The 27,941-nt window shown below is 29.5% G+C and overlaps 1 protein-coding gene and 1 pseudogene across 2 annotated transcripts; both read left to right on the top strand.

Moving 5' to 3' along the window:
- Positions 1 to 30: 30 nt before the first annotated feature.
- On the top strand, positions 31 to 22,727 carry LOC143227013 (neuronal acetylcholine receptor subunit alpha-7-like; annotated as a pseudogene). The gene is made up of 6 exons (XR_013014825.1): positions 31 to 257; positions 11,311 to 11,393; positions 12,683 to 12,827; positions 13,561 to 13,605; positions 19,580 to 19,689; positions 22,610 to 22,727. The product of XR_013014825.1 is annotated as a neuronal acetylcholine receptor subunit alpha-7-like (transcript).
- On the top strand, positions 22,616 to 27,941 carry LOC143226963 (neuronal acetylcholine receptor subunit alpha-7-like; the record flags this gene model as incomplete). The annotated part of the gene is made up of 5 exons (XM_076458516.1): positions 22,616 to 22,961; positions 23,714 to 23,901; positions 24,228 to 24,589; positions 26,930 to 27,136; positions 27,551 to 27,941. Coding segments are annotated over 5 exons (1,494 nt in total), but the record flags the coding sequence as incomplete, so codon positions are not given.

Consider the following 27,941-nt stretch of genomic DNA (forward strand, 5'->3'; position numbering starts at 1 on the left):
ATTCACTACTCTCATCACACACAAGGAGAAGAGAGAGAGAGCAGCTTAGGTACAGGGAATTATGGGAAACTATTGAGTTGCGATTCTGCACGCGTCAGTCACGAACAGATTTGAAGGACGTCGAGCTCCTCTGAAAGACTGTTTGTAATGTTCTCTGTAATTCCTTCAGTATTCTAGTGTACAGAGAGAGACTAACTTCCATAACCTGCATCGTCCATATAAACAAGGTTCTGGGATTTCAGGAGTACTTCACTGCGGTACGTTCTATCTTGGTGATGTTGGTCTCTGATTAATTGTTTCCAATAACAGATATTACGAATATTAAGTAATCTTAACTATATGGCCAGAAAACGTAAATTAGAAAAAATAATGGTAAAACATAACTTACGAAAGAAGTGTATGAATTGTAAATCCTTGAAAATCTGTGTATACAGCTATAAAATTAGATAATAAATAGATGTTTCACATAAAAATATACACTACGGAATAAGTAACATGGTTTATAAGTGTTAATTATTCAATTGCGAATCATGGTTTATAAGAACTAATTATATCAAGGTGTAACATATTTTTTATAACTTCTAACTATACAATTGTAAAACATAGTTTATAAGTACTAATTATGCAATGACGTGACATAGCTTATAACTACTAATTATGCAAATGGATAACGTACTTTATAACTACTAATTATATAAGTGTGTAACATACTAAATATACAATTCTGTAACATAGTTTGTAAAAAATAATTATACAATTGTGTGATATAGTTTATTATTACTAATTATACATTTGTTTAACATGGGATATAACTACTAGTTATATTATATATTAATATATATATAAGTTATAATTTATATTTATTATTTATAATCATATATTAATCAATAGTGTAACATAGTTTATACCAACTAATTAATCAACTGTGTAAAATGGTTTATAATTACTAATTATGCAATTGTGTAACTTAGTTTATAACTACTAATTACACAACTGTATAACATAATTAACTACTAATGATACAATTGTGTAACATAATTAATTATTAATGATACAATTGGGTATCATAGTTTATAACCACTAATTATACTATTGTGTAACCTAGCTTATATCTACTAATTATTCAATTGTAGAACAAAATTAAGTATTGACAATACAGTTGTGTAACATAGTTTTTAACTATTTATTGTACAATTGTGTTACAAAGTTTATAGCTAATAATTACACAATTGTATAAAATGGTTTATAACAACTAATTATACTACTGCGAGAAATACTTTATAAGTAATAATTATGCAAATATGCAACATAATTAATAACTACTAACTATACAATTGTGTAACATGGCTTATTACTACTAATTATACAAATGTGTAACATAGTATATAAGTACTAATTATACTATGATATAGCATAGCTTATAACTACTAATTATACAATTGTACATAATTATACATTGATAGAATTATATATCGTTTGTAACTGCTAATTATAGAATTGTGTTACATGATTTATAACTACAACTTATACAATCGTGTAAGATGATTTATAACTACTAATTATACAAACTGCTAATTATAGAATTGTGTAACATGATTGATAACTACAATTTATACAGTTGTGTAAGATGATTTATAACTACTAATTTTACAATTGTGTAACATAATTTGTAACTACTAATTTTACAATTGTGTTACATAATTTGTAACTACTAATTCTACAATTGTGTAACATATTTTACAACTACTAATTATAAACTTGTGTAACATTGTTTATTACTACTAATTAAATAGTTGTGTAATATAATTTATAACTACTAATTATATAATTGTGTAACCTGGTATTTAACTACTGATTATACAACTCTGTAACACAGTTTATACGTACTAAATATACAATTGTGTAACATAGCTTATAACCAGTAATTTTACAATCGTATAATATGGTTTATAACTAGTAATTCTTCAAATGTGTAGCATAGTTTGAAACTAATAATTAGACAATTCTGTTATAACTACTGATCATACTGTCGTGTGACATGTTTATAACTACTAATTATAGAAGTCTTCAACACAGTTTATAATTACTAATTATGCAATAGTGCAACATAGATTATAACTATTAATTACACGATTGTGTAAAATAGTTTATAATTACTAATTACACAATTGTGTAACATAATTTCTAACTACTAATTATACAGTCGTGTAACATAATTTATAATTACTAATTATACTCTTGCGTAAACGGGCTATACCTACTAATTATACAATTCTATAATATAGTTTATAACCAACAAGTATTGAATTTTGCAGCATACTTGATATCTACGAAATATACAATTGGGTAAAATAGTTTATAACTACTAATTATAGAATTTTGTAACATAGTTTAGAACCACTAATTATACAGTGGTGTAACATAATTTATAACTACCCATTATACAATTGTGTAAGACAATTAACTACTAATGATAAAATTGTGTAACACAGTAAAAACTACTAATTATACAATTGTACATTATATTATATAACTACTAATTACACAATTGTGTAACATGTAAATACAGAAAAGGTTGAAGCACTGTTTAGATTGTAGTTCATTAACCAGTATACAGTCTGTTAAATATAGAATAGTTTTATACACTGTTTAAATTGTAGTTTATTAACCAGTATACAGTCTGTTAAATATAGAATAGTTTTACACACTGTTTAGATTGTAGTTTGCGATCCAGTATTAAGTATGGTAAATACAGAAGAATTTTAAACAGTTTTTATATTGTAGTTTATGAAACACTTATCGTCTCTTAAATACAGATGAGTTTTAAACAGTTATTAGATGGTAGTTTTTAAAATACCACAGTCTTGTAAATACAGATGAGTTTTAAACACCACTTAGATTATACTTTTTGAACAAGTATGTGGTCTGGTAACTGTAGAATATTTCAAACACTGTTTAGATTGTAGTTTATGAAGCAGTAATAGTCTCTTCAATATAAATGAGTTTTAAACGTTAATTAGATGGTAATTTTTGAAATAGTAACAGTCGTATAAATATAGATGAGTTTTAAGCTCTACTTAGATTGTAGTTTTTGAACCAATATGCGGTGTGGTAAATATAGAAGAATTTTATAAACTGTTTAGATCGTAGTAAATGAAACAGTGCGCAGTCTCGTAAATATAGAAGAGATTTAAACGCTCTTTTATTTGTACTTTATGAACAAGTATATAATCTGGTAAATATATAAGGGTTTTAAACACTGTACAGACTTACGTTATGAATCACAATGCAGTTTAGTAAACATAAAAGAGTTATAAACACTATTTAAACTGATCTTTATGAATTAGCAAATAGTCTTGTAAATATAGAAGAGTTTTAAACACTATTTAGTTTATCTGACGATGACCGAAGAAGGTCGAAACGTTGTTCGCTCTTCTAGTAAAGTACAGAGCCGTTTTGCATGTTTATAGTTTACGAATTATATACAGTATGGTAAATATAGAAGAGTTTTAAACACTATTTAGTTTATAGTTTACGAATTAGTATACAGTATGGTAAATATAGAAGAGTTTTAAACACTATTTAGTTTATAGTTTACGAATTAGTATACAGTATGGTAAATATAGAAGAGTTTTAAACACTATTTAGTTTATAGTTTACGAATTAGTATACAGTATGGTAAATACACAAGAGTTGTGTACTTTTTGGACCAGTATGCATTATGGTAAATATATTTCGACTTTATACACTGCTTATATAACAGACCATTAACCAGTATTTAGACTGTAAATAGTGAAAAGTGTTAAACACTGTTTAGATCGTTCTTTATTAATAAGTATATAGACTGTTAAACATAGAAGAGATTTAAACACTCTTTAGATTGCAGTTTATGAACCAGTATATAGTTGGGTAAATGTAGAAGAGCTTTTAAAATTGTTTAGATCGTAGTTTATAAACTAGAAAACAGTCTGAAAAGTACAAAAGTGTTTTAAACACTGTTTAGATTGTAGTTTATGAACCAGTATATTAGTTTCTAAATGTAGAGAAATTTTTACACTGTTTACCTCGTAGTTTATGAACCAGTATACATCTAGTAAATATAAAAGCGTTTTCAACACTCATTAGATTCTAGTTTATGAACCAGTATACAGTCTAGTAAATATAGAAAAGTTTAAACACTTTTTATAGTGAAGTTTATAAACCAGTATACACTATGGTACATACAAAAGTGTTTTAAACTCTGTGTATAGTGAAGTTTATAAACCAGTATACACTATGGTAAATACAAAAGTGTTTTAAACTCTGTGTGTAGTGAAGTTTATAAACCAGTATACACTATGGTAAATACAAAAGTGTTTTAAACTCTGTGTATAGTGAAGTTTATAAACCAGTATACACTATGGTAAATACAAAAGTGTTTTAAACTCTGTTTATAGTGAAGTTTATCAACCAGTATACAGACTTGTATATGCAGCAGAATTTTAAACACTGTTTACATTATTGTCTAGGAACCTGGATACAGTCTGGTAGATATAGAAGAGTTTAAAAGACTGTTTATATTGTAGTTTATGAACCAGTTTACAGTCTAGTAAATATAGAAGACCTTTAAACACTGCTTAGATTCTAGTTTATGAACCAGTTTACAGTCTAGTAAATATAGAAGACCTTTAAACACTGCTTAGATTCTAGTTTATGAACCAGTATATAGTTTTGTAAATAAAGAAGTCTTTTAAACACTGTTTGGTTGTACTTTATGAACCAGTATATAGTCTTGTAAATAAAGAAGCCTTTTAAACACTGTTTGGTTGTACTTTATGAACCAGTGTTCATTCTTGTAAATATATTATAAATTTAAACACTCTTAAGATTATAGTCTATGAGCCAGTGTACACACTGTAAACATAGAAAAGATTTAAACACTGTTTGATTGTACTTTATGAACCAGTATTCATTCTTGTAAATATATACTCTTCAAAAAAAGAAACGCAAAAGGCAAAATATGAGACAAACTGTTAACAACTTTATTCCGGGTATTTCTGTATGACATGTGTGAAACTTTGCACATTCACTGCTGAACATCCAAAGTCTGCAAAGGCGAAGTCCACGCTCACTAGGTGAAGTTTAACGTCATTCAACGTATGCCCACGTGAGTATCAATAACTGCTTGGCATCTCCTGCCCATGGAAGCGATGAGATGACGAATAACATCCTGTGGAATGGCTGTCCACTCAGCCTGCAAAATGCTGCAAGCTGAGGTAGAGTCTGCAGTTGAGGTTGTCGCCGTCGCAGACGTCGGTCCAACTCGTCCCAAAGATGCTCGATGGGGTTTAAATCTGGTAAGCCAGGGAAGAACGTTGATGTTGTGGTGTCTCAAGAAGACAGTGGTGAGTCGAGCTGTGTGAGGACGGGCGTTGTCATGTTGAAAAACGTCGTTGACGTTCACTATGATGGGTTGCACATGGGACCTAAGAATCTCGTAGACGGTTGCGTACGGTCTGGTCAGAATTCCTACGTAGCCCTGGTATGGTTGAGGCAGTAGACGTTGCAGTGGTGGTCCTATCCCGAAGGTGACGTAACCGGATGCTGCGATCTTGTGCGGGCGTGGTCACACGAGGTCTGCCAGATCGTGGACGGTCACGAGTTGATCCATGTTGTTGATGACGATTCTATAGCCTTGTGATGTTGCTTGGGTGGACATTCACAGCTCTGGCAACATCTGATCGAGATTCGCCTGCTTCCAAGCTACCAATGGCGTTGTGCTTCAGTCAGTCTTGGCGTAACTGTATTGCGTGTCGGTGGCTTAACACTGAGCTATGGAAACCGAGACCCCGTCACTTTTATAGGGATTTTGCGCATGTTGCACTTGCAGAACATGCAGATCTCTCAAACAAATTTATTGGACACAAATGCGTTTTGGCGAAAATTCCGATGTTTTCTTCCGTTTTCAAAGTGCACGACTTTTATTGTCATTTTGGTCTGACAATCAGTGCCTTAACACGTGTAACATCACATACTCTGAGCTTGTAACGTTATTACATATATTTATCTTTAAAATAAGAAAAATATCCCTTTTGCGTTTCTTGTTTTGAAGAGTATATTATGAACTTCAACACTCTTATGATTATAGTCTATGAGTCAGTGTACACACTGTAAACATAGAAAAGATTTAAACACTGTTTTGGTCTTTGTTTATTTACCAGTATACAATCTATTAAATATCGAAGAGATTAAAAATCACTTTAGTTTGTAGTTTATAAACACGTATATTCTCTGGTAAGTATGGAAGAGTTTTAAACATTCTTTATATTGTAGTTTCTATTTCAGTATACAGTGTGGTAAATACAAAAGAGTTTCAAACACTGTTTAAATAGTAGTTTATGAACCCGGATACAGTCTAGTAAATGAAGAAGAGTTTTAAACAGTGTTTAGATTGTAGTTTTCGAATAAGTTTACAGTCTGCAAAATTCAGAAGAATTTTAAACCTTGTTTCTACTGTAGTTTATGAACAACTATACAATCTGGTAAATCTGGAAGAGATTTAAACACTGTTTAGATTGTAGTTTATGAACCACTATACATTATGATAAATATAGAAGAGATTTAAACGCTGCGTATATTGTAGTTTGTGAACCCTGATACAGTGTTATAGATATTGAAGAGTTATAAACACTGTTTAGGTTGTAGTTCATAAACCAGTATACAGTCTGGTAAATACAGAATTAAATCACTGTTTAGATAATAGTTTATGAACCTGTATACAGTCTGGAAAATATAGGAGACTTTAAACAATGTTTGATTGTACTGTATGAACCAGTACGGATTCTGATAAATATACTACGAATTTAAACACTCTTTAGATTATAGACTATGAACCAGCATATAGACTGTAAACAGAAAAAGTTTTAAACCCTGTTTAGATCGTTTTTTAACCTGTACACAGTCTGTTAAATATAAAAGATTTAAAAATACTTTAGTTTGTTCTTTATGAACCATTATACACTCTGATAAATATAGAATAGTTTTCATTCTTACAAGGTGTTTCATTCTAAACACTGTTTAGATTCTTGTTTATGAAACCGGATACAGTCTGGTAGATATAGGAGAGTTTTAAAGACTGTTTATATTGTAGTTTATGAACCAGTGTGTATTCTGGTAAATATATTAGGAAGTTAAACAGACTTTTAGATTATAGTCTATGAACAAGAATACTGACTGTAAATAGACAAAACTTTTAAACCCTGTTTAGATCGTTGTTTATTTACCAGTCTGTTAAATATAGAAGAGATTTAAAAACACTTCAGTTTGTAGTTTATGAACCAGTATACAGTCTGTTAAATACAGTAGTGCTCTAAACACTGTGTAGATTGTATCTTATGAACATGTTTTAAACATTGTTCATATTGTTGTTTATGATCGAGTATATAGTGTAGTAGGTATAGAAGCGAATTCAACACTGTTTAGATAATATTTTATGAACTAGTTTACATTCTGGTAAATACAGAAGAGTTGTAAACCTTTTTCGTATTGTAGTTTATTAACCAGTATACAGTCTGATAAATATAGAAAAGTGTTTAACATATTTTAGATTCTAGTTTATAAACCAGTATATTGTCTAGTAAATATAGAAGCGTTTTAAATACTGTCTAGATTGTAGTTTATGAATCCAGATACAGTTTGATAGATATAGAAGCGATTCAAATACCATTTACATTGCAATTTATAAATTAATATACAATTTTTTAAACACTTTAGATTATACTTTATGAATCAGTATACACTCTCATAAATATAGGAGTTTTGAACAGTGTTTAAATTGTTCTTTATGATCCAGTATACTGTCTAGTAAATAAAAAAGCATTTTAAACACTGTTTAGATTGTAGTTTTGAGCAGTTATACAGTCTCTTAAATATAGAAGAGTTTTAACTATGTTTACATTGTGGTTTATGAACCTGGATACAGTCTGTTAAATAACGAAGAGTTTCAAACACTGTTTGATTGTACTTTATAAACGACCATGCATTCTGCTAAATATATTACTAACTTAAACACTCTTTAGATTATAGACTATGAAAAAGTATACAGACTTTTATGTATAGAAAAGTTTTAAACACTGTTTACATCGTAGTTTAGATATAGAAGAGTTTTCAAGGAGTGTGTAGATTGTATTTTATGAACCAGTAAATAAAGACGAGTTTAAACACTGTTTAAATTGTAGTTTAGGAACCACTACACTGTCTGTAAATATACAAACGCATTAAACTATGTTTAGATTATTGTTTATGAGTCATTATACATTCCGGTATTTGAGAAAAAATTTAAACACTCTTTATTTAGTAGTTTACTTTGTGAAAAAATGGAAATGTTTTTAATCACTCTTTAGATATTAGTTTATCAACCAGTATTCAGTGTGGAAAATACAGAAGAGATATAAACACTCTTTAAATTGTTGTTTATGAACCAGTATACAGTCTGGTAAATATATTAGAGTTTTAAATACTGTACAGTTTGAAGTTTATGAACCAATATATAGTTTCGTAAACATAGAAGAGTTTCAAACACTGTACAAATTGTGCTTTATCAGCCAGTATACCGTACAGTAAATACAGAATTTTTTAAACGCTCTTGATATTTTAATTTATGATCCATTATTCTTTCAGGTAAATATATTACGAATTTAAACAATGATTATATTGTTTTAAATACTGAGCCAGTATATAGACCGTAAACATAGAAAATTTTAAACACAATTTGGATAATAGTTTATGAACCAGTATACAGGCTTGTAAATATAGAAGAGTTTTAAACACTTTTTAGATGGTAATTTATGAACCAGTATACATGTAGTAATATAGAAAAGTTTTAACCACTGTTTAGATTGTACTTTATGAACCAGTATATAGTCTAGTATATATAAAAGCATTTTAAACACTGTTAGATTGTAGTTTAGTTTATGAACGAGTATACAGTGTACCAAATATAGAGTTTTCAACTCTGTTTAAATTTTACTTTAGATTTCTGGCAAATATAGAATAGTTTAAACACTATTTATAAAATAGTTTATGAACCAGTACACAGTCCGTTAAATATAGAAGAATTTTGAACACTATTTAGATAATAAACCATGAACCAGTATATAGACTGTTAATATTGAAAAGTTTTTAGCACTGTCTAGATCGTCGTTTATTAACCAGTATACAGTCTGTTAAACAATGAAGAGATTTAAACACTCTTTAAATTGTAGTTCATGAGCGAGTATATCATCTGGTAAATACAGAAGAGTTTTAAACACTGTTTAGTTAATAATTGATAAACAGTATACAGTTCGGTAAATATAGAATCATTTTAACACTGCTTAGAATGTAGTTTAGAAATCAGTACACAGAAGGGCAAATAAAGAAGTGTTTTAAACACTGATTAGATTTTAGTTTATGAACCACTATAGAGTTTGATAAATATTGAAGGGATTTAAACACTGTTTCGATTATAGTACATGAACCAGTATACAGTCAATAAATTTACACACTAAATTAAGATCGTTATTTCTTAAACAGTCTGTTAAATACGAAAAAGATTTAAACACTTTTTATATTGTAGTTTATGAACCAGTATACAATCTTGTAAACACAGAAGAGTTTTAAACACTGTTTAGATTGTAGTTTATGAACCCAAATATAGTCTGTTAAACATAAAAGAGATTTAAACACTCGTTAAATATTAGTTTATGAACCAGTACATAGTCTGGTAAATACAGAATAGTTTTAAACATCGTTTAGATTGAAGTTTATGTTTCAGTATAAATGGTGAAAAATACAGAACAATTTTAAACACTTCACGTTGTAGTTTATGAACCAGTGCACAGTCTGGTAAATAATGAAATGTTTTAAACACTGTTTAAATTGTACTTTATTAACAGTATACAGGCTTGTAAATATAGAAGAGTTAAACACTCTTTAGATTGTAATTTATGAACATGGAGACAGTCTGGCAAATACAGAAGTGTTTTAAACACTGTTTGAATTCTAGTGTATGAACCATAATACAGTCTACTGAATGTAGAAACTTTTAAAACACTGGTATGAATGTAGTTTATGAACCTCTACACAATCTGGTATACCAATATACAGCCTAATAAATGAAGAAGAGGTTAAACATTCTTTAGATTGTGGATTATGGTCCAAAATACTTTCTGTAAATATAGAAGAGTCTTATACACTGTTTAGATTGTAGTTTACGAACCTGTATACAGACTGGTAAATACAGATGAGTTTTAAACATTTTTCAGTTTGTATTTTACGAACCAGTTTACAGTTTGTTAAATATAAAAGAGTTTTAAAAACTGTACAGATTGTAGTTTTTGAACCAGTATACTGTTTAGTAATTATAGAGTTTTTTAAACACACTTTACATTGCAGTTGATTAACCTGTATACAGTCTGGCAAATATACAAGAGTTTTAAACACTCTTTAGATTGAAGTTCATGAACATGTGTACAATCTCGTAAATATAGAAGAGTTTAAAACACTCTTTAGATAATAGTTTATGAACTAATATACAATCTTGTAAATATAGAAGCGTTTAAACATTGTTTAGATTGTAGTTTGTGCAACCGGATACAGTCTGGTTGGTACAGAAGAGCTCAAAAGACTGTTCAGATTGCAGTTGATGAACCAGTTCACAGTTTAGTAAATATAGAAACGTTCTAAACACAAGTTAGGATGTAGTTTATGAACCGGTATAAAGTTCAATAAATATACAAGATTTCTGAAAATTTTTTGATTATAGTTTATGAACCAGAATACATTGGGGTAAATATAGAGAGTTTAAACCCTGTTTAGATTGTAGTTTATGAACGATTTTACAGTCTGGTGAAAATAAAAATGTTTTAAACACTGTTTAAAACATTGTAGTTTGTGAACCAGTATCCTGTCTGGTAAATATAGAGACCTTTTAAACGCAGTTTAGATTACAATTTTGATCAGGCATACAGTCTCGAAAATATAGAAAAGTTTTATCCACTGTCAAAATTGTAGTTTTAACATTCAGCATACAGCCTGGTAAATACAAAAGTGTTTTAAACACTGTTTAGATTGTAGTTTATAAACCAGTACACATTCTAGTAAATACAGAAGCGTTTTAAACACCACTTTTTATATAATAGTTTATGAATAAGTATAAAGTCTGGAAAATATAGAGTAGTTTTAAACACTGTTTAGATTGTTGTTTATAAACCAGAATACAGTGTGGTAATGTAGATGAAATTTGAATGTAACTAATGTAAAGTGTTATTATTTTTAACGTTTTTTTATTAGATACCAAAGGATGGTGTTGATAGCAGTAGATGTATCATATTCTTGTCTCCTTTCTATCACCTTCGCCTTACTTTGGGCAAATGGTAAGAGTGAGTTTTCATAAACAACGTTCTGAAATTTGTTTTCTGATTAAATTATTGTAACAATTTCTCTCTTCCTCCCTATGGCCATGTTAATAATCATAATCGTTGTTTCACTTGCTACTCTTCAAGTGACTATTTTAAATTTGATTTCTGATTATATTATTTTAACAATTTCTCTTTTCATCCCTATGGCCATGTTAATAATCATAATCTTCGTTTCACTTGCTACTCTTCAAGTGACTATTTTAAATTTGATTTCTGATTATATTATTTTAACAATTTCTCTCTTTATCCCTATGGCCATGTTATTAATCATAATCGTTGTTTCACTTGCAACTCTTCAAGTGACTATTTTCTTTGAATGATATCATATATTATTCTCTGATTATATCCTTTAGTTCTTCGAATGCAGTTTTCGTATTTCAACACTAAGAAAATTTTATTTCGTTGTATAAATTTCGGTTCTACACCAGTGACATAATTTGGTTTCACTATGACACTTTTTATTTCTCACCAGTAAGATAATTTAGTTTCATTAACACATTTTACATTTCTCACTAGTCAGATAATTTGATATCGCTATAGCAGTTTACGTTTTTACCAGTAAAATAATTAGGTTTCAATATAACAGTTTCTTTTCTTCAGAAGTAATATAATTTGGATACACTATAACACTTAGGGCAGCTCACCAGTAAGATAATTTAGTTTCACTGTAACATTTTTTGTTTCTCACAAATAATTTGGTTTCAACACAACAGTTTTCGTTATTCACCAGTACGATAATCTGGTTTCACAATAATAGTTTTAGTTATTCACTATCAAGATAATCTGGTTTCATTTTAACAGTTTCATTCTTCACCAGTAAGATAATTCGGTTTCACTATAACAGTTTGCGTCCTTCACAAATAAAATAATTTTAGTTTTTGTTTCTTTCCACTAAGAAAATTTGGTTTCATTAAAACGGTTTACGTTCCTCACAAGTAAGATAATTTGGTTTCTATATTACAGTTTACGTTTCTCACCAGTAAGATAATTTGTTTCACTATAACAGTTTACGTTCTTCACAAATAAGATCGTTTCGTTTCAGTATAACAGTTTACGTTACTCACCAGTAAGATAATTCAGTTTCACTATAACAGTTTACGTTCTTCACTAATGAGATCATTTGGTTTCAGTATAACAGTTTTCGTTACTTACCAGTAAGATAATTCAGTTTCATTATGACAGTTTACGTTCTTCACTAATGAGATCATTTGGTTTCACTGTAACTTGTTTACAATATTCTTCAGTTAACCAAGTTCTCGCTGATGAACAAGAATATCGTCTCACTCGATATCTTATGTCAAATTATGACTTGGCCGTCCGTCCTTCCCATATGCTTCACTTCCTCTCCGTATAACCTTTGACCTCTCTCTTCATCAAGTGATTGATGTGGTAAGTTATTTACTGGAATCTTAACATCTGGCAACAATCGAGTTCCGTTTATCACAGCGAACTTCTCTAACTGCCCGTCCAAACAGGTCACCTGTGAAAAGGAATGTCTGAAAACACACGTGTTAAATTTTACATTTCCCATGATACAATTGATTAATTTCTGTATAGCGTTAAAATATTTAGTGAATTATTTTATCTGAAGAACTCACATAATCGCTATTAGAATTTCAAACATGTAAGTATGTATTTTTACACATAACAATATTAGGGTAGAATATTTTTTTCCATTATGTTGATTTTATATAGGAGCATTTCAGTACAAGTCTCATTATACTGATTTCATGTACGAGTATTTAAAAAACATTACATTACAATGATTTTAGATTGGAGTATTATAGAACACGTTACATTACGGTGGTTTTAGGTAGGTGTATTATAGAACAAGTTATTGTGGTGATTTTAGGTAGGTGTATTATGGAACACGTTGCATTTTAGTGATTTTAGGTAGGTGTACTTTGGTATGAGAAATTTAATAACAATATTAACACACGTATAGGAGTATCTCCAGTTTCTTCAAAAATCTATTATAAAATTGAATTGTATGTATTTCTATATAATCTATATTCATATTATCACATTGAAATAGTAATCCCCTTTCTTCCTTAAATTATTCCCCACCGTTCACTCACTGTGTTAGGTTCAGAGTTACTATTTGTTAAATATTGTTTCCTAGGATGAGAGAAGACACATACTTACCACAAGCTGCTGGATAACACAGGTAAGCTTTAACTTTATTTCTTAAAATTAACACTTGTCTAATGATGAGGATAAAAAATTATTAAAGTAAGCTTAACTTGAGTAGTATTGATGTCTTTTTTAATATTTATGAAAAAAACATTTTCTTTCTTCAGCCTTTTAAACCTAAAACAAATTAAAATTTTAATCATTCAAAGGAAATTTCATAATAAAGAAACCACATTTCTGGAAATAAAAGTTTCGAGAAAAGACAGTAAAGACGGATCTTCTAAACAATTGCGAAAACTTTATTATAAAAGCACGATGTTTCTACTTAATTTTGTACCTAAAGATGACAAAATCTTTTCAAAGTACCTTACGTCATACAAAAGCTACTTCATCAACAATACAACACAACTACTAACAATTTACTTCTAATTCTTTCTCTCTTCCAAATATAATAATATGATCAATTTAAATATTTCTAAAGAGGACCAAACAAAGATGCTTCAATTGATGACAACAAACTTTCTAAGTAATCTAACATATTTAGTGTAAACCGTAGGATATCTAAATATTCTAATTTTAAGTAGGTAACAATATTTTATATACAGTTTCAAAAGTAGGTAACAATATTTTATATACAGTTTCAAAAGTAGGTAACAATATTTTATACACGGTCTAACAAGTAGGTAACAATTTATTATATACACTCTAACAGGTAGATAACAATATTTTATAAACGTTGTCTACCAATAGATAACAATATTTTATAAACGTTCTCTACCAATAGATAACAATATTTTATACACAGTCTACCAATAGATAACAATTTATTATATACACTCGAACAAGTTCTTAACAATATTTTATATAAACTTTAACAAGTAGGTAACACTATTTTATACACAGCCTACCAATAGATAACAATTTATTTTACACGTTCTAACAAGTAGGTAACCATTTATTATATACACTCTAACAGGTAGATAACAATGTTTTATAAACGTTGTCTAACAAGTAGATAACAATATTGTATGCACAGTCTATGAAATAGATAACAATATTTTATACACGGTCTAACAAGTAGGTAACAAGTTATTATATACACTCTAACAGGTGGATAACAATATTTTATAAACGCTGTCTAACAATAGATAACAATTTATTATATACACTCGAACAAGTTCTTAACAATATTTTATACACAATATTTAACAAGTAGAAAACAATATTTTATATACATTCTAACACGTAGAAAACAATATTTTATATAAGTTTTAACAAGTAGATAACAATATTTTATATACATTGTAACAAGTAAATAACAATATTGTATATGCATTCCAACAATTAGGGACGACATGGCCAGGTGCGTTAAGGTGTTGGATTCATAATCTGAGAATCGAGGGTTCGAATCGCCGTCGCTCGATCCATTCATCCGTGGGGGCGTTATATTGTAATGGTGAATCCCACTATTCGTTGGTAAAACAGTAGCCAAAAAGTTGGTGGTGGGTGGTGATGACTACCTGCCTTCCCTCTAGTTTTTCACTGCTAAATTAGGGATGGCTAGCACAGATAACCCTGGAGTAGCTTTGAGCGAAATTCAAAATCAAAAACAAACTAACTTGTAGATAACAATATTTTATATACTCTCTAAGAGGTAGATAACTATTTTATATACACTCTAAGAGGTAGATAACAATATTTTATGTACTGTGTCTGAGAAGAGCATAACAATAATTTCCATACACTCTAACAAGTTTATAAAAATATTTTATATTCGCTCTAACAAATAGACAGCATTATTTTACATACACTCTAAAGAGTAACTAACAATATTTTATAAACACGATATCAAACAGACAACAATATTGTATATACACTCTAACAAGAAGACAACAATATTGTATATACACTAACAAATAGACAACAATATTTTACATACACTCTAAAGAGTAACTAACAATATTTTATAAACACTCTCACAAGAAGATGAAAACATTTTGTATGCATGCTAACAACTACATACCAATATTATATATACCCTCTGACAAGTAGAGAAAAAAAATTATATACACTCTAAAAAGTAGATAACAATACCTTGTATACACCCTAACAAATAGATAACAAGATTTTGTATGTAGTCTAACAAGCATATTTTACATATGCTGTCTAACTACTAGAAAACAATATTTTGTATGCAGTGTGTAACAAGATGATAACAATATATAATATACAGTGTGTTTCAAGTTGATAACAGTATTTTATATCCAATGTTTAACAAGAAGATAACAATACTTTATGCATTGTCTAACAAGTAGATAACAATAATTTATACACTGCCTAACAAATAGGTAACAATAATTTATGTACACTATGATAAATAGATAACAATATTTTAAATACTCTGAGTAACAAGTAGTTAACAATATATTATATGTAGTCAGAGAAATAGCATACAATATTTTATGTATTGCTTAACAAGTACATAACAATATTTTATACCCAGTGTTTAACAAGTAGATAAAAATATTTCACATGCATTATAACAGCCACATAACAGTATTTTATGTACAGCGTCTAACAAGTAGATAACATTATTACATATACTACGTCTAACAAGTAGATAACAATATTTTCTATACAGTACCTAACAAGTAAACAACAATATTTTACATACAGAGTCTCAAAGGTAGATAACAATATGCTATATATGGAGTCTAAAAGGTAGATAACAATATTTTATATACACCCAAAGAAGTAGATAACAATATGTTATATACAATCTAACAAATAGATAAGAATAATTTATACACAATCTAGCAAATAGATAACAATATTTTACATACACTCCAAGAAGTAATTAACCATATTTTATATACAGTCTAAGAAATATATAACAATATTTTATATACAGTGTCTAGTAGTAAGAATATTTTATATTCAGTGTCTTACAAGGACATAACAGTATTTTATATTCAGTCTATAACGTAGATAACAATATTTCATATACAGTATCTACCCAATATAAAACAATATTTTATACACAGTGTCTAACATTTACATAACAGTATTTTGTATACAATGTCTAACAAGTAGTAATAATATTTTATACACATTCTAAGTAGATAACAATATTTTATTCGCAGTCTTACAAGTAGATAACAATATTTTACATGCAGTCTGACAAGTAGATAACAATATTTTACATGCAGTCTGACAAGTAGATAAAACTTTTTCATATAAACTATCTGAGAAGTAGATAACAATATTTTATATACAGCATCTAAAAGGCACCTAACAATATTTTATATACATTGTCTAACAAGTGCATAACAATATTTCTTTAAACTCTAACAAGTACATACTATTTTATATGCATTCTAAGAAGTAGATAACAATATCTTGCGTACAGTGTCTAACAAGTAGATAACAATATTGTATATATAGTGTCTAACAAGTAAATAACAAAATTTTATTTCCCTTATAACAAGCACATAACAGTATTGTATATACAGTCTGAAAAGTACATAACAATATATTATACACAGTCTAACAAGGAGATAACAAAATTTTCCACACAGTCTAACAAATAGGTAATAATAATTATATACACTGTGATAAATAGATAATAATATTTTGTAAACAGTATCTTACAAGTACATAACAATATTTTTTCCTTCTAACAACTACATAACAATATTTTATATACTCTATCTAAGAATTAGTTAATAGTAGTTTATTTCCAGTCAGATAAGTAGGTGACAATATATTATATCCTGTCTAACAAGAACATAACCATATTTTATATATTCTGTCTGACAAGAACATAACCATATTTTATATATTCTGTCTGACAAGAACACAACCATATTTTGTATAATCTGTCTAACAAGAACATAACCATATTTTATATATTCTGTCTAACAAGAACATAACCATATTTTGTATATTCTGTCTAAGAAGTAGATAAGAATATTGTTTATACAGTGCCTAATAAATTGAAAACTTTTTTTATATACAATGTGTAACAAGCGGACAACAATGTTTTATATACACTCTCACAAGTAGATAACAATATTTCATATAAAATATCTAATAAGTAGATAACAATATTTTTTATAAAGTGTCTAACAAATAGATAACAAAATTGTGTATGTAGTCTAACAAGAATATTTTACATAGCTAACTACTAGAAATAAATATTTTGTATAAAATGTGTAACAACAAGATAACAATATATTGTATGCAGTGTGTTACATGTTGATAACAATATTTTATACATAATCTAAGAAGTAAATAACAATAATTTGCATACTGTCTAAAAATAGGTAACAATTTATATATACATAAATAAAAAGAAAATAATATTTTATATGCAGTGTGTAACAAGAAGATAACAATATTGTAAATACAGTGTCTAATAAGTAGATAATATAATTTTATTTCCCTTTTAACAAGTGCATAACAATATTTTATATACACTCAAACAAGTTCATAACAATATTTTATACACAATGTCTAACAAGTATAAAAAATATTTCATATGCAATATAACAACAAGATAACAGTATTTTATGTACAGTGACTAATAAGTAGATAACAGTATTATATATACTACGTCTAACAAGTGGATAACAATAATTTCTATATAGTATCTAACAAGTAAACAATATTTTACATTCAGTGTCTATAAAGTAGATAATAATATGCTTTATACAGTCTAACAAATAGATAAGAATAATTTAAACACAGTCTAACAAATAGATAACAATATTTTGTATTCCCTCTATGAAGTACATAACAATATTTTATATACACCCAAATAAGTAGATAACAATATTTTACATACACTTTAACAAGTAGATAACCATATTTTATACACAGTCTAAGAAATATATAACCATCTTTTATATACACTGTCTGACAAGTATTAAGAATATTTCATATTCAGTGTCTCACAAGAACATAACAATATTTCATATACATTGTCTAACACGTATATAACAGTATTTTGTATACAATGTCTAACAATTTGTAAAAATATTTTATACACAGTCCAAGAAGTATACAACAGTATTTTAAATACAGTGTCTGAAAAGAAGATAATGTTTTGTACACACTGTCTAACAAATAGATAACAATATTTTATATACAGTGTGTAAAAAGTAGTTAATATGCTATACACACTGTCTAACAGCTAGATAACAATATTTTATACACAGTGTCTAACAAGTGGAGTGCAATTTTTTATATACAATGTATTAAGTAGAAAACATTGTTTTGTATATCATGTGACAGGTTGATAACAATATTCTATATACTCTTTCTATCAAGTTGATTACAAAACTAAGTGTTTACACAGTGTCTAAGAAGTTAATAACTATTTTACATGCAGTGTCTAACAACTAGATAACAATACTTTATATACACTCTAACAAATTGATAACATTATTTTACAAACACTCTAACTAGTAGATAACAATATTTTATATACACTATAAGAAGCCGAAACTAGTCTAACAAATATGTAACAATATTTTACATACACTGTAACAAGTAGCTATCAATATTTGAAACACAATCTAACAAACAGGAACAATTTTTTATATACAGTGACTGAAAAGTATGTAACAATATTTTATATACACTCTTAGGAGAGCTAAGAATATTTTATATAGAGTGTAATACACGTAGATAAAAATATTTTATGTACTCTCTTTTCAAGTCTGAGAGTGTCTAAGAATAAGATAACAATATTTCGTATTCTGTGAAGACATAAGCAATCTTTGTTTATTTTATTTTTTCTATTCATAAACAAAACACAAAATGAATCAAGTAACTTATGAGATACCTAAAAATATAACTACATATAACAAGACACAAATGCTTTCCCAAAAATAGATAGATATGGACAACAATTACCACCTATATCATATTATTACATATATGGTTGTTGTACAAATGAAGAGATTACTCACAATGACAATATATGACATATTTTCTGGTTCTAGAAATGGACAGATTACCACCTGAGATGGAACGTTTCTGATTTTAATGGTATTCCAGTTATTCGGATTCCAGCAAGTCAAGTTTGGAGACCAGATATCTCACTATATAACAAGTAAGAAAAAATATTATCTTGCACTATTAATGTATACATCTATCTAACAGTTTATGTTTGTAGTTCTCTAGGTTGATTTCCTTCTTCTTGTAATGTTTACAGGTACCTAACGGTTGGTGTCAGTAGATCTCTGTGTTAGTTTGCTCCTTATCTAATGTATATATAACTCTAACAGTTTATGTTTGTAGTTCTCTAGGTTGATTTCCTTCTTCTTGTAATGTTCTTTGTAATGTGTTAGATGTATCTAACAGTTTATGTTTGTAGTTCTCTAGGTTGATTTCAGTTTATGTTTGTATATAACCTAACAGTTTGTGTTTGGTTTACTTCTTTGATGTCAGTAGATCTTGTAATGTATAGATGTATCTAACTAACAGTTTATGTTTCTATTCATCTGTGTTGGTTTTCTTCTTCTTGTAATGTATCTAACAGATTATGTTTGTATTTCTCTGTGTTGGTTTACTTCTTTTTGTAATGTATCTAACAGTTTATGTTTGTATTCCTCTGTGTTGGTTTACTTCTTCTTGTAATGTATCTAACAGTTTATGTTTGTATTCCTCTGTGTTGGTTTACTTCTTCTTGTAATGTATCTAACAGTTTATGTTTGTATTCATCTGTGTTAGTTTATGTCTTCTTGTAATGTATCTAACAGTTTATGTTTGTATTCATCTTTGTTGGTTTACTTCTTCTTGTAATGTATAGATGTATCTAACAGTTTATGTTTCTATTCATCTGTGTTGGTTTTCTTCTTCTTGTAATGTATCTAACAGTTTATGTTTGTATTCATCTGTGTTGGTTTACTTCTTTTTTGTAATGTATCTAACAGTTTATGTTTGTATTCATCTGTGTTGGTTTACTTCTTCTTGTAATGTATAGATGTATCTAACAGTTTATGTTTCTATTCATCTGTGTTGGTATACTTCTTCTTGTAATGTATAGATGTATCTAACAGTTTATGTTTGTATTCCTCTGTGTTGGTTTACTTCTTCTTGTAATGTATAGATGTATCTAACAGTTTATGTTTGTATTCCTCTGTGTTGGTTTACTTCTTCTTGTAATGTATCTAACAGTTTATGTTTGTATTCATCTGTGTTAGTTTACTTCTTCTTGTAATGTGTCTAACAGTTTATGTTTGTATTCTTCTGTGTTGGTTTACTTCTTCTTGTAATGTATGTATGTATTTGACAATTTATGTTAATAGTCCTTTGTGGGTGTATACTTTTTTGTTAAATCAATACACTTAGCTAAAAGTTTACTACGTTTTCCCCTTATTCTTTGCCTCTATGATATACCGGTTTGTATTTATATTCACCGATTTATTCACCGATTCTAGTGCAGGTTTTTATCAGCATGCTGATGGTGATAAACTAACGTCATTGTACGACATACGGGTGATGTCACGTGGCGTGCTAGAGCTGTGTTACGGAGTTCTTGTCCTATGGACATGGAGTATTTTCCATTCGATGTTCAAACATGTTCTCTGAAGTTTGCTTCCAGAAGCTACGACGTTCTTCTATTAGGGTTCTTCTATTGCTGGTTTCATAAAGTGTATGGACAAATAATACAGTGACAAAGACACTGTTCAAGAAAGATTTTCGGTTAGATATAATTAGTCTACTCTTTAGACCTAAATAACTTGGAATCCTTTCAGAACTTAACGGAGTTTTATTATATAACCGAAACTTTAATACAAGTCCGCAATTGATTCATGGGCTATCTCAGGGTTTTAACAACTGGTTTGTGATATGTTAGATATAACGATACATTCACGAGTTATCGCCAAGATATGTGACCTTTTAACAGTAACAAATTATTTGAACCAATATTGGTTAAGGAAACTAAACCAAGTTAGCTAACTACTACAATATACTTGAAGTAGGGAAAGAGATATTGTACTAAACAACAAAATGTGAACCATAGTTAGCTAAATGATTAACGTTATTAAATTATCGAGCACAGGCTAGCATATATAAACAATATATTTAAACCAGGTTGGGCTAACATAAGTAAAGAACAGTGGTTTGAAGAAAGGTAAAATAACAGTAATTCAAAGTTAAGTTCTTCTTTTCAAGTGACCCAAGCTATTGAATAACGTGACAATTTCTCCCGAGATGCTTCTCCATTGCAGATCATATAGTTGATCTACTAGGAAATGGCAGGATGAAACATAATGTTGCTGAAGGCACGACTCGAACAAGCAGGAAATCTCTCTAACCCCTAACAGATTATATTATTTTTTGTTGCTTTCCAAGTAATGACAAATATGGAAACTGCACACAAGTTACTCTTTGAACTGGAACTTGATATGAAACATTAAAAACGTTAATACACATCGTTTCGCAAGAGAACAATATCATATATATTACAATGAAGTGAGAACAATATTTTATATTTGTTTTACTCCAGCTGCTATTAAACATCAAACCTTAATAACCAAAGTTATACTTTCAATTTTTGTTTACCTTGCCTAGAAATCTCTCCCACAACTTCGTTTATCAGTCAACTAACTTCCCATAACAGTTCATTCAACAGTCGACTGGAACTCCTGTCTTCATTAAAAACGTTATTATTTTAAGAAATGTTTGGTTGCTCATAAAGTACATCATTCTTTGATGATAATATCAACATAAGATAATCTCATGGTGATGTTTATATCAATACAAGATAATCTCATGGTGATGTTTATATCAATAGATTCTTTTGCTATTTTTATTCTTGTTTTTCTGAAATCCTTAAAGACCAAACAAAACCTTTTAAAAGAGGTTTCTTTGCCTTAACTGTACATTCTCCACGTTTTTGAGCTTGATAACGAAAGTCGATAAATGTTTGTTTGTTTATTGGTAAAGTGATAATACGGGTCTGGCCCATTTCTATAGAATATTGTGCATCTGCTTTTTAAAAAGAAATGCTTTATTACGTGCAGATAGAACTAATTAAAGAAGCGGGCCAATCAGAGTTGAACGAGTACCAAGAAAATGGAGATTTTGAGTTGAGTGACTTTTCAGCAACATCAACTGTTTTCCAGTATTCCTGTTGTGAAGAGTTTTACCTCGAGATCAGTTACAGACTGGAGCTGCGCCGACGGCCGCTATACTATGTGTTTAACCTCATCCTGCCTTGTCTCCTAATGAACTCGCTGGCCCTGGTCACTTTCTGCATGCCTTGTGAGTCTGGAGAGAAGGTTACCTTTAGCACGTGCATATTTCTAACACTTATTCTCTTCTTTGTTTTGGTCAGAGACATCTTACCGCCGTCTCACAAAACCCCTCTAATCAGTAAGTACGGAAATATATTCTCCTTTTAGCTGAGATAACTCATAGACCTTCTGTAATCAGAAAGTTCAGAAACAAAACACACTTTTCCTTTAGCTGTGTTAACTCACAGACCTTCTCTAATTAGAACGTTCAGAAATAAAACTTTTTTTTATCTTTAGGTTTTTGTAAACTAGTTTTATCCGTAATTGTTCCATATCGTTTCTTGTTTCTTCTGTAACTGTATCAAAAAATATTAAACGTTTTGTTTGTGTAACTTTATTTTCAGTGTTAACACTAAACATTTCGTTCCTGTAACTGTATCGGTAGTGTTAACAATAAACATTTCGTTCCTGTAACTCTATCGTTAGTATTAACATTAAACATTTCGTTCCTGTAACTGTATCGTTGCCCCCCGCTTGTACAGCGGTATGTCTCCGGATTTACAACGCTAAAATCAGGGGTTCGATTCCCCTCGGTGGGCTGAGCAGATAGCCCTTTGTGGCTTTGGTATATGAAAAACACAAACTGTATCGTTAGTGTTAACATTAAACATTTCGTTCCTGTAACTCTATCGTTAGTATTAACATTAAACATTTCGTTCCTGTAACTGTATCGTTAGTGTTAACATTAAACATTTCGTTCCTGTAACTGTATCGGTAGTGTTAACACTAAACATTTCGTTCCTGTAACTGTCTAAACAATCTATTAATGAACAGTTAGACGCTACGTTTCTGTACTTTCTACCAAATGTTAACACTACACGTTTCTTTCAGGTTTTCACTACGTTATCACTATATGCCTGGTTGCCTCCACCACCGTTTTTACTGTCTTTTCATTGAATGTCCACCACCAAGGTCGTTTTGATAAGGAAGTTCCACAGTGTCTTCGTAATGTAATGTTGGGATCTCTTGCCAAGTTCACGTGCTGCAAGTGTTCCTCTGACAGTGAATGTAATCATGAGGCAAGCTGTTTGTATACATTTATATATAAACACCTTTTATACTCTGTACGTACATAAACCTCAGGCGATTCTGAATATATGTTAGTTTGTGTTACTCTCGAACGCTTGTGGTTTCAAAACTTATTCTGAGAAAGTTCAGGATAGACTTTAACTCTTCATTTACACTTTCGCGCCTTTCTAATAAACAGAGAACAATTTTCATATTACACATTCTATGAAAGTTAACAGAATATCTGGTTCTATGTTTCATTGATGTACAGTGTGTATTGACACTTTACCTAACAAATCAGGTATAACGGACATCATATTTTTTTTACTTCTGTTAGAATCAAAGTGATGACGAGAAATCCAACGTTGAGCATCTGTCAGTAAACGAAGACAACAAACTTTGGTTTGGACGTATAGAACAGTACAAGTTCTCGCCTCGACTTCGACAGCGCAAGGAAACGAAAGAAATGTCTGGAAACATCGATTTTTTCGAAGACGAACATAATAAGCAGCATCTAAAGATATTAAGTAAAATCCATGAAAGCGTCAAAAGGAACGATATGCGGATGTGCGAAAAGAAAAGAAGAGAAAACAACAAGAGTGAGTGGCACCAGGTGTCACTAGTGTGCGATAGGCTGTGGCTCGTGCTGTTCCTTATAGCGTCAGCTGTGGGCACTTTACTAATACTGCTGTCTTCTCCGTATGTCCCTTAAAAACTTATTTTTTCCTATAAACTCTTGTTTTGTGAGCAAATAGAAAATGTATAATAATACATCCTTTCTTTCTTACTTCTTCCCAGGGATTTTGTATAATAATACATCCTTTCTTTCTTACTTCTTCCCAAAGATTTTGTATAATAATACATCCTTTCTTTCTTACTTCTTCCCAAAGATTTTGTATAATAATACATCCTTTCTTTCTTACTTCTTCCCAAAGATTTTGTATAATAATACACCCTTTCTTTCTTACTTCTTCCCTGATATCCCGTTTAATAATACATCCTTTTTCAATATATCTCGTCTTCTTCTTTTAATACAACAAGGAAAACTATTAGTTTTAGACGTGTAGAAACATGAATAAGATATATTTTACCAGAAATCGGATAAGATTACTGTAAATATTTCTTGACCAGATGTGGTTTGACGTAAATCTAGAGGTCTATGAATCCATGACTAGAGTACTCCACTTTGGGTGAACTCCTAGACTTAGTCGAAATCCTTTGTTTTTCAAATACAATGATTTCAAACAAAAATCAGTTGTTTATTATTATATAGTATTAAAACTGTGTTAATTTCGAAGTGATCAAAGTGTATATATAATATAAAACAGATTGTGTTCATTATTAAAAAACAAAAAGCAGACCATTCAAAACTAAGCGTTAATACCAGAGATACTGAGACCAATCGTACAAAACGTTAGTGTTTTTTTTTCTAAACTTGTAAATTTATTATGTTCTATCTTAGCCATGGCCACGTAATCAAACTAAATTTTCTTCGTAGGAGTTTAAACTTTATCATATTTTACTGTAGACTATTTACAAGTAAAGACAGAAAGAAGGTAATGATACTATCTTTACAAATAAACAACTGAACTCTAGAAAAAGAACGAACTCTTTCTGTATGTATAAAGAAAATAAAATCCTACATTATGGTCGTAATTTAATTTCTTTGAAAATTAGCACACACATTCAAACAACGTAATGCTACAAAAACTTTTAAAAATTATTAACAAATAAAGACAGATATATAAAGAACATAATGTTACAGAAGGGTTTCAACTTTGATTAACAAACAAAGACATATATAAAGAACATAATGTGGCAGAAGGATTTCAACTTTGATTAACAAATAAAGACAGAAATATCAAGAACATAATGTTACAGAAGGATTTCAACTTTGATTAATTAAGACAAAAACATAAACAACGTAATGCTACAGAAAGTTTTGAAACATTCTTTAATATATAAAGACAGAAACATAAACAGCATAATGTTACAAAAAACTTTGAAACATTTATTAACAGGTGAAAACATAAACAGTATTTAGTCACCTGCCTTTAAATAAGAGGGAATTCTCAATAGTCATACTTGAAATTCATTTAGGTAGGATTTAAATATTTTAAACTATTTTCTCTGATTTTATTAGTTATATTTTTATTCATCAGCAGTGAATACCCGATTGGTTCTTATTACTTCTCAGGATTTTTTTCCATCTATAAGTTTAGGTTGGATTAAAATAATTGAAACCGTGAACTTCTTTAAATACAGCAAAAAAAAAAAGTTCAAAATCACGAAATGATAAACTTTAAATATATCTCAGATAAAATAATAAAAACAAACTCAGAGCCATTCTACGAGCCGCTGTGTTACTACCAAAATGTGATTAATTGATGTCATGAATACATTATTGGCTCAGCCAGTACTGTTTCTATAATCAGGCACATTATTGGCTCAGCCAGTACTGTTTCTGTTATCACATTTCGTTGAAAGGCCTTGATATAGAGAAGTGATGTTGTCTCAATAGGCTGAAATCTCTGAAATTGTTTTCTCTTGAAAATGGTGGGCTCAGCAGATAGCCCGATGTGGCTTTGCTACAAGAAAACACACACACACACTTTTGAAAAAGGAGAGTTAGAGGTGGTCTGAATATAAAGGGAAATGATAATGTTGATGTGTCATCTTTTTCCATATTTAACAGAGTTAGAGGTGGTCTGAATATAAAGGAAAATGATAATGTTAATGTGTCATCTTTTTCCATATTTAACAGGGTTAGAGGTGGTCCGAACATAAAGAGAAATGATAATGTTGATGTGTCATTTTTTTCCATATTTAACAGAGTAGGAAGTGGTCTGAATATAAAGGGAAATGATAATTTGATGTGTCATCTTTTTCCATATTTAACAGTCAGACTGTGGTCTGAATATAAAGAGAAATAATAATGTTGATGTGTCATTTTTTTCCATATTTAACAGAGTAGAAAGTGGTCTGAATATAAAGGGGAAATGATAATGTTGATGTGTCATTTTTTTCCATATTTAACAGAGTAGGAGGTGGTCTGAATATAAAGGGAAATGATAATGTTAATGTGTCACCTTTTTCCGTATTTAACAGGGTTAGAGGTGGTCCGAACATAAAGGAAAATGATAATGATGATATGCCATCTTTATCCATATTTAACAGAGTTAGAGGTGGTCCGAATATAAAGGGAACTGATAATTTGATGTGTCATCTTTTTCCATATTTAACAGAGTTAGAGGTGGTCCGAATATAAAGGGAAATGATAATTTGATGTGTCAACTTTTTCCATATTTAACAGAGTTAGAGGTGGTCTGAATATAAAGAGAAATGATAATGTTGATGTGTCATTTTTTTCCATATTTAACAGAGTAGGAAGTGGTCTGAATATAAAGGGGAAATGATAATGTTGATGTGTCATTTTTTTCCATATTTAACAGAGTTAGAGGTGGTCCGAATATAAAGGGAAATGATAATTTGATGTGTCATTTTTTTCCATATTTAACAGAGTCAGACTGTGGTCTGAATATAAAGAGAAATAATAATGTTGATGTGTCATTTTTTTCCATATTTAACAGAGTAGGAGGTGGTTTGAATATAAAGGGGAAATGATAATGTTGATGTGTCATTTTTTTCCATATTTAACAGAGTAGGAGGTGGTCTGAATATAAAGGGAAATGATAATGTTTATGTGTCATCTTTTTCCATATTTAACAGAGTAGGAGGTGGATCAAATATAAAGGGAAATGTTGTTGATGTGTCATCTTTATCCATATTTAACAGAGTAGGAGGTGGTCTGAATATAAAGGGAAATGTTGTTGATGTGTCATCTTTTTCCATATTTAACAGAGTAGAAGGTGGTTCAAACATAAAGGGAAATGTTGTTGATGTGTCATCTTTATCCATATTTAACAGAGTAGGAGGTGGTCTGAATATAAAGGGAAATGATGTTGATGTGTCATCTTTTTCCATATTTAACAGAGTAAGGGGTGGTACGAATATGAAGGAAAATGATGTTGATGTGTCATCTTTTTCATAG

This window comes from Tachypleus tridentatus, chromosome 9, assembly GCF_004210375.1.
Source record: "Tachypleus tridentatus isolate NWPU-2018 chromosome 9, ASM421037v1, whole genome shotgun sequence".
NCBI classification, from domain to species: Eukaryota; Metazoa; Arthropoda; class Merostomata; order Xiphosura; family Limulidae; genus Tachypleus; species Tachypleus tridentatus.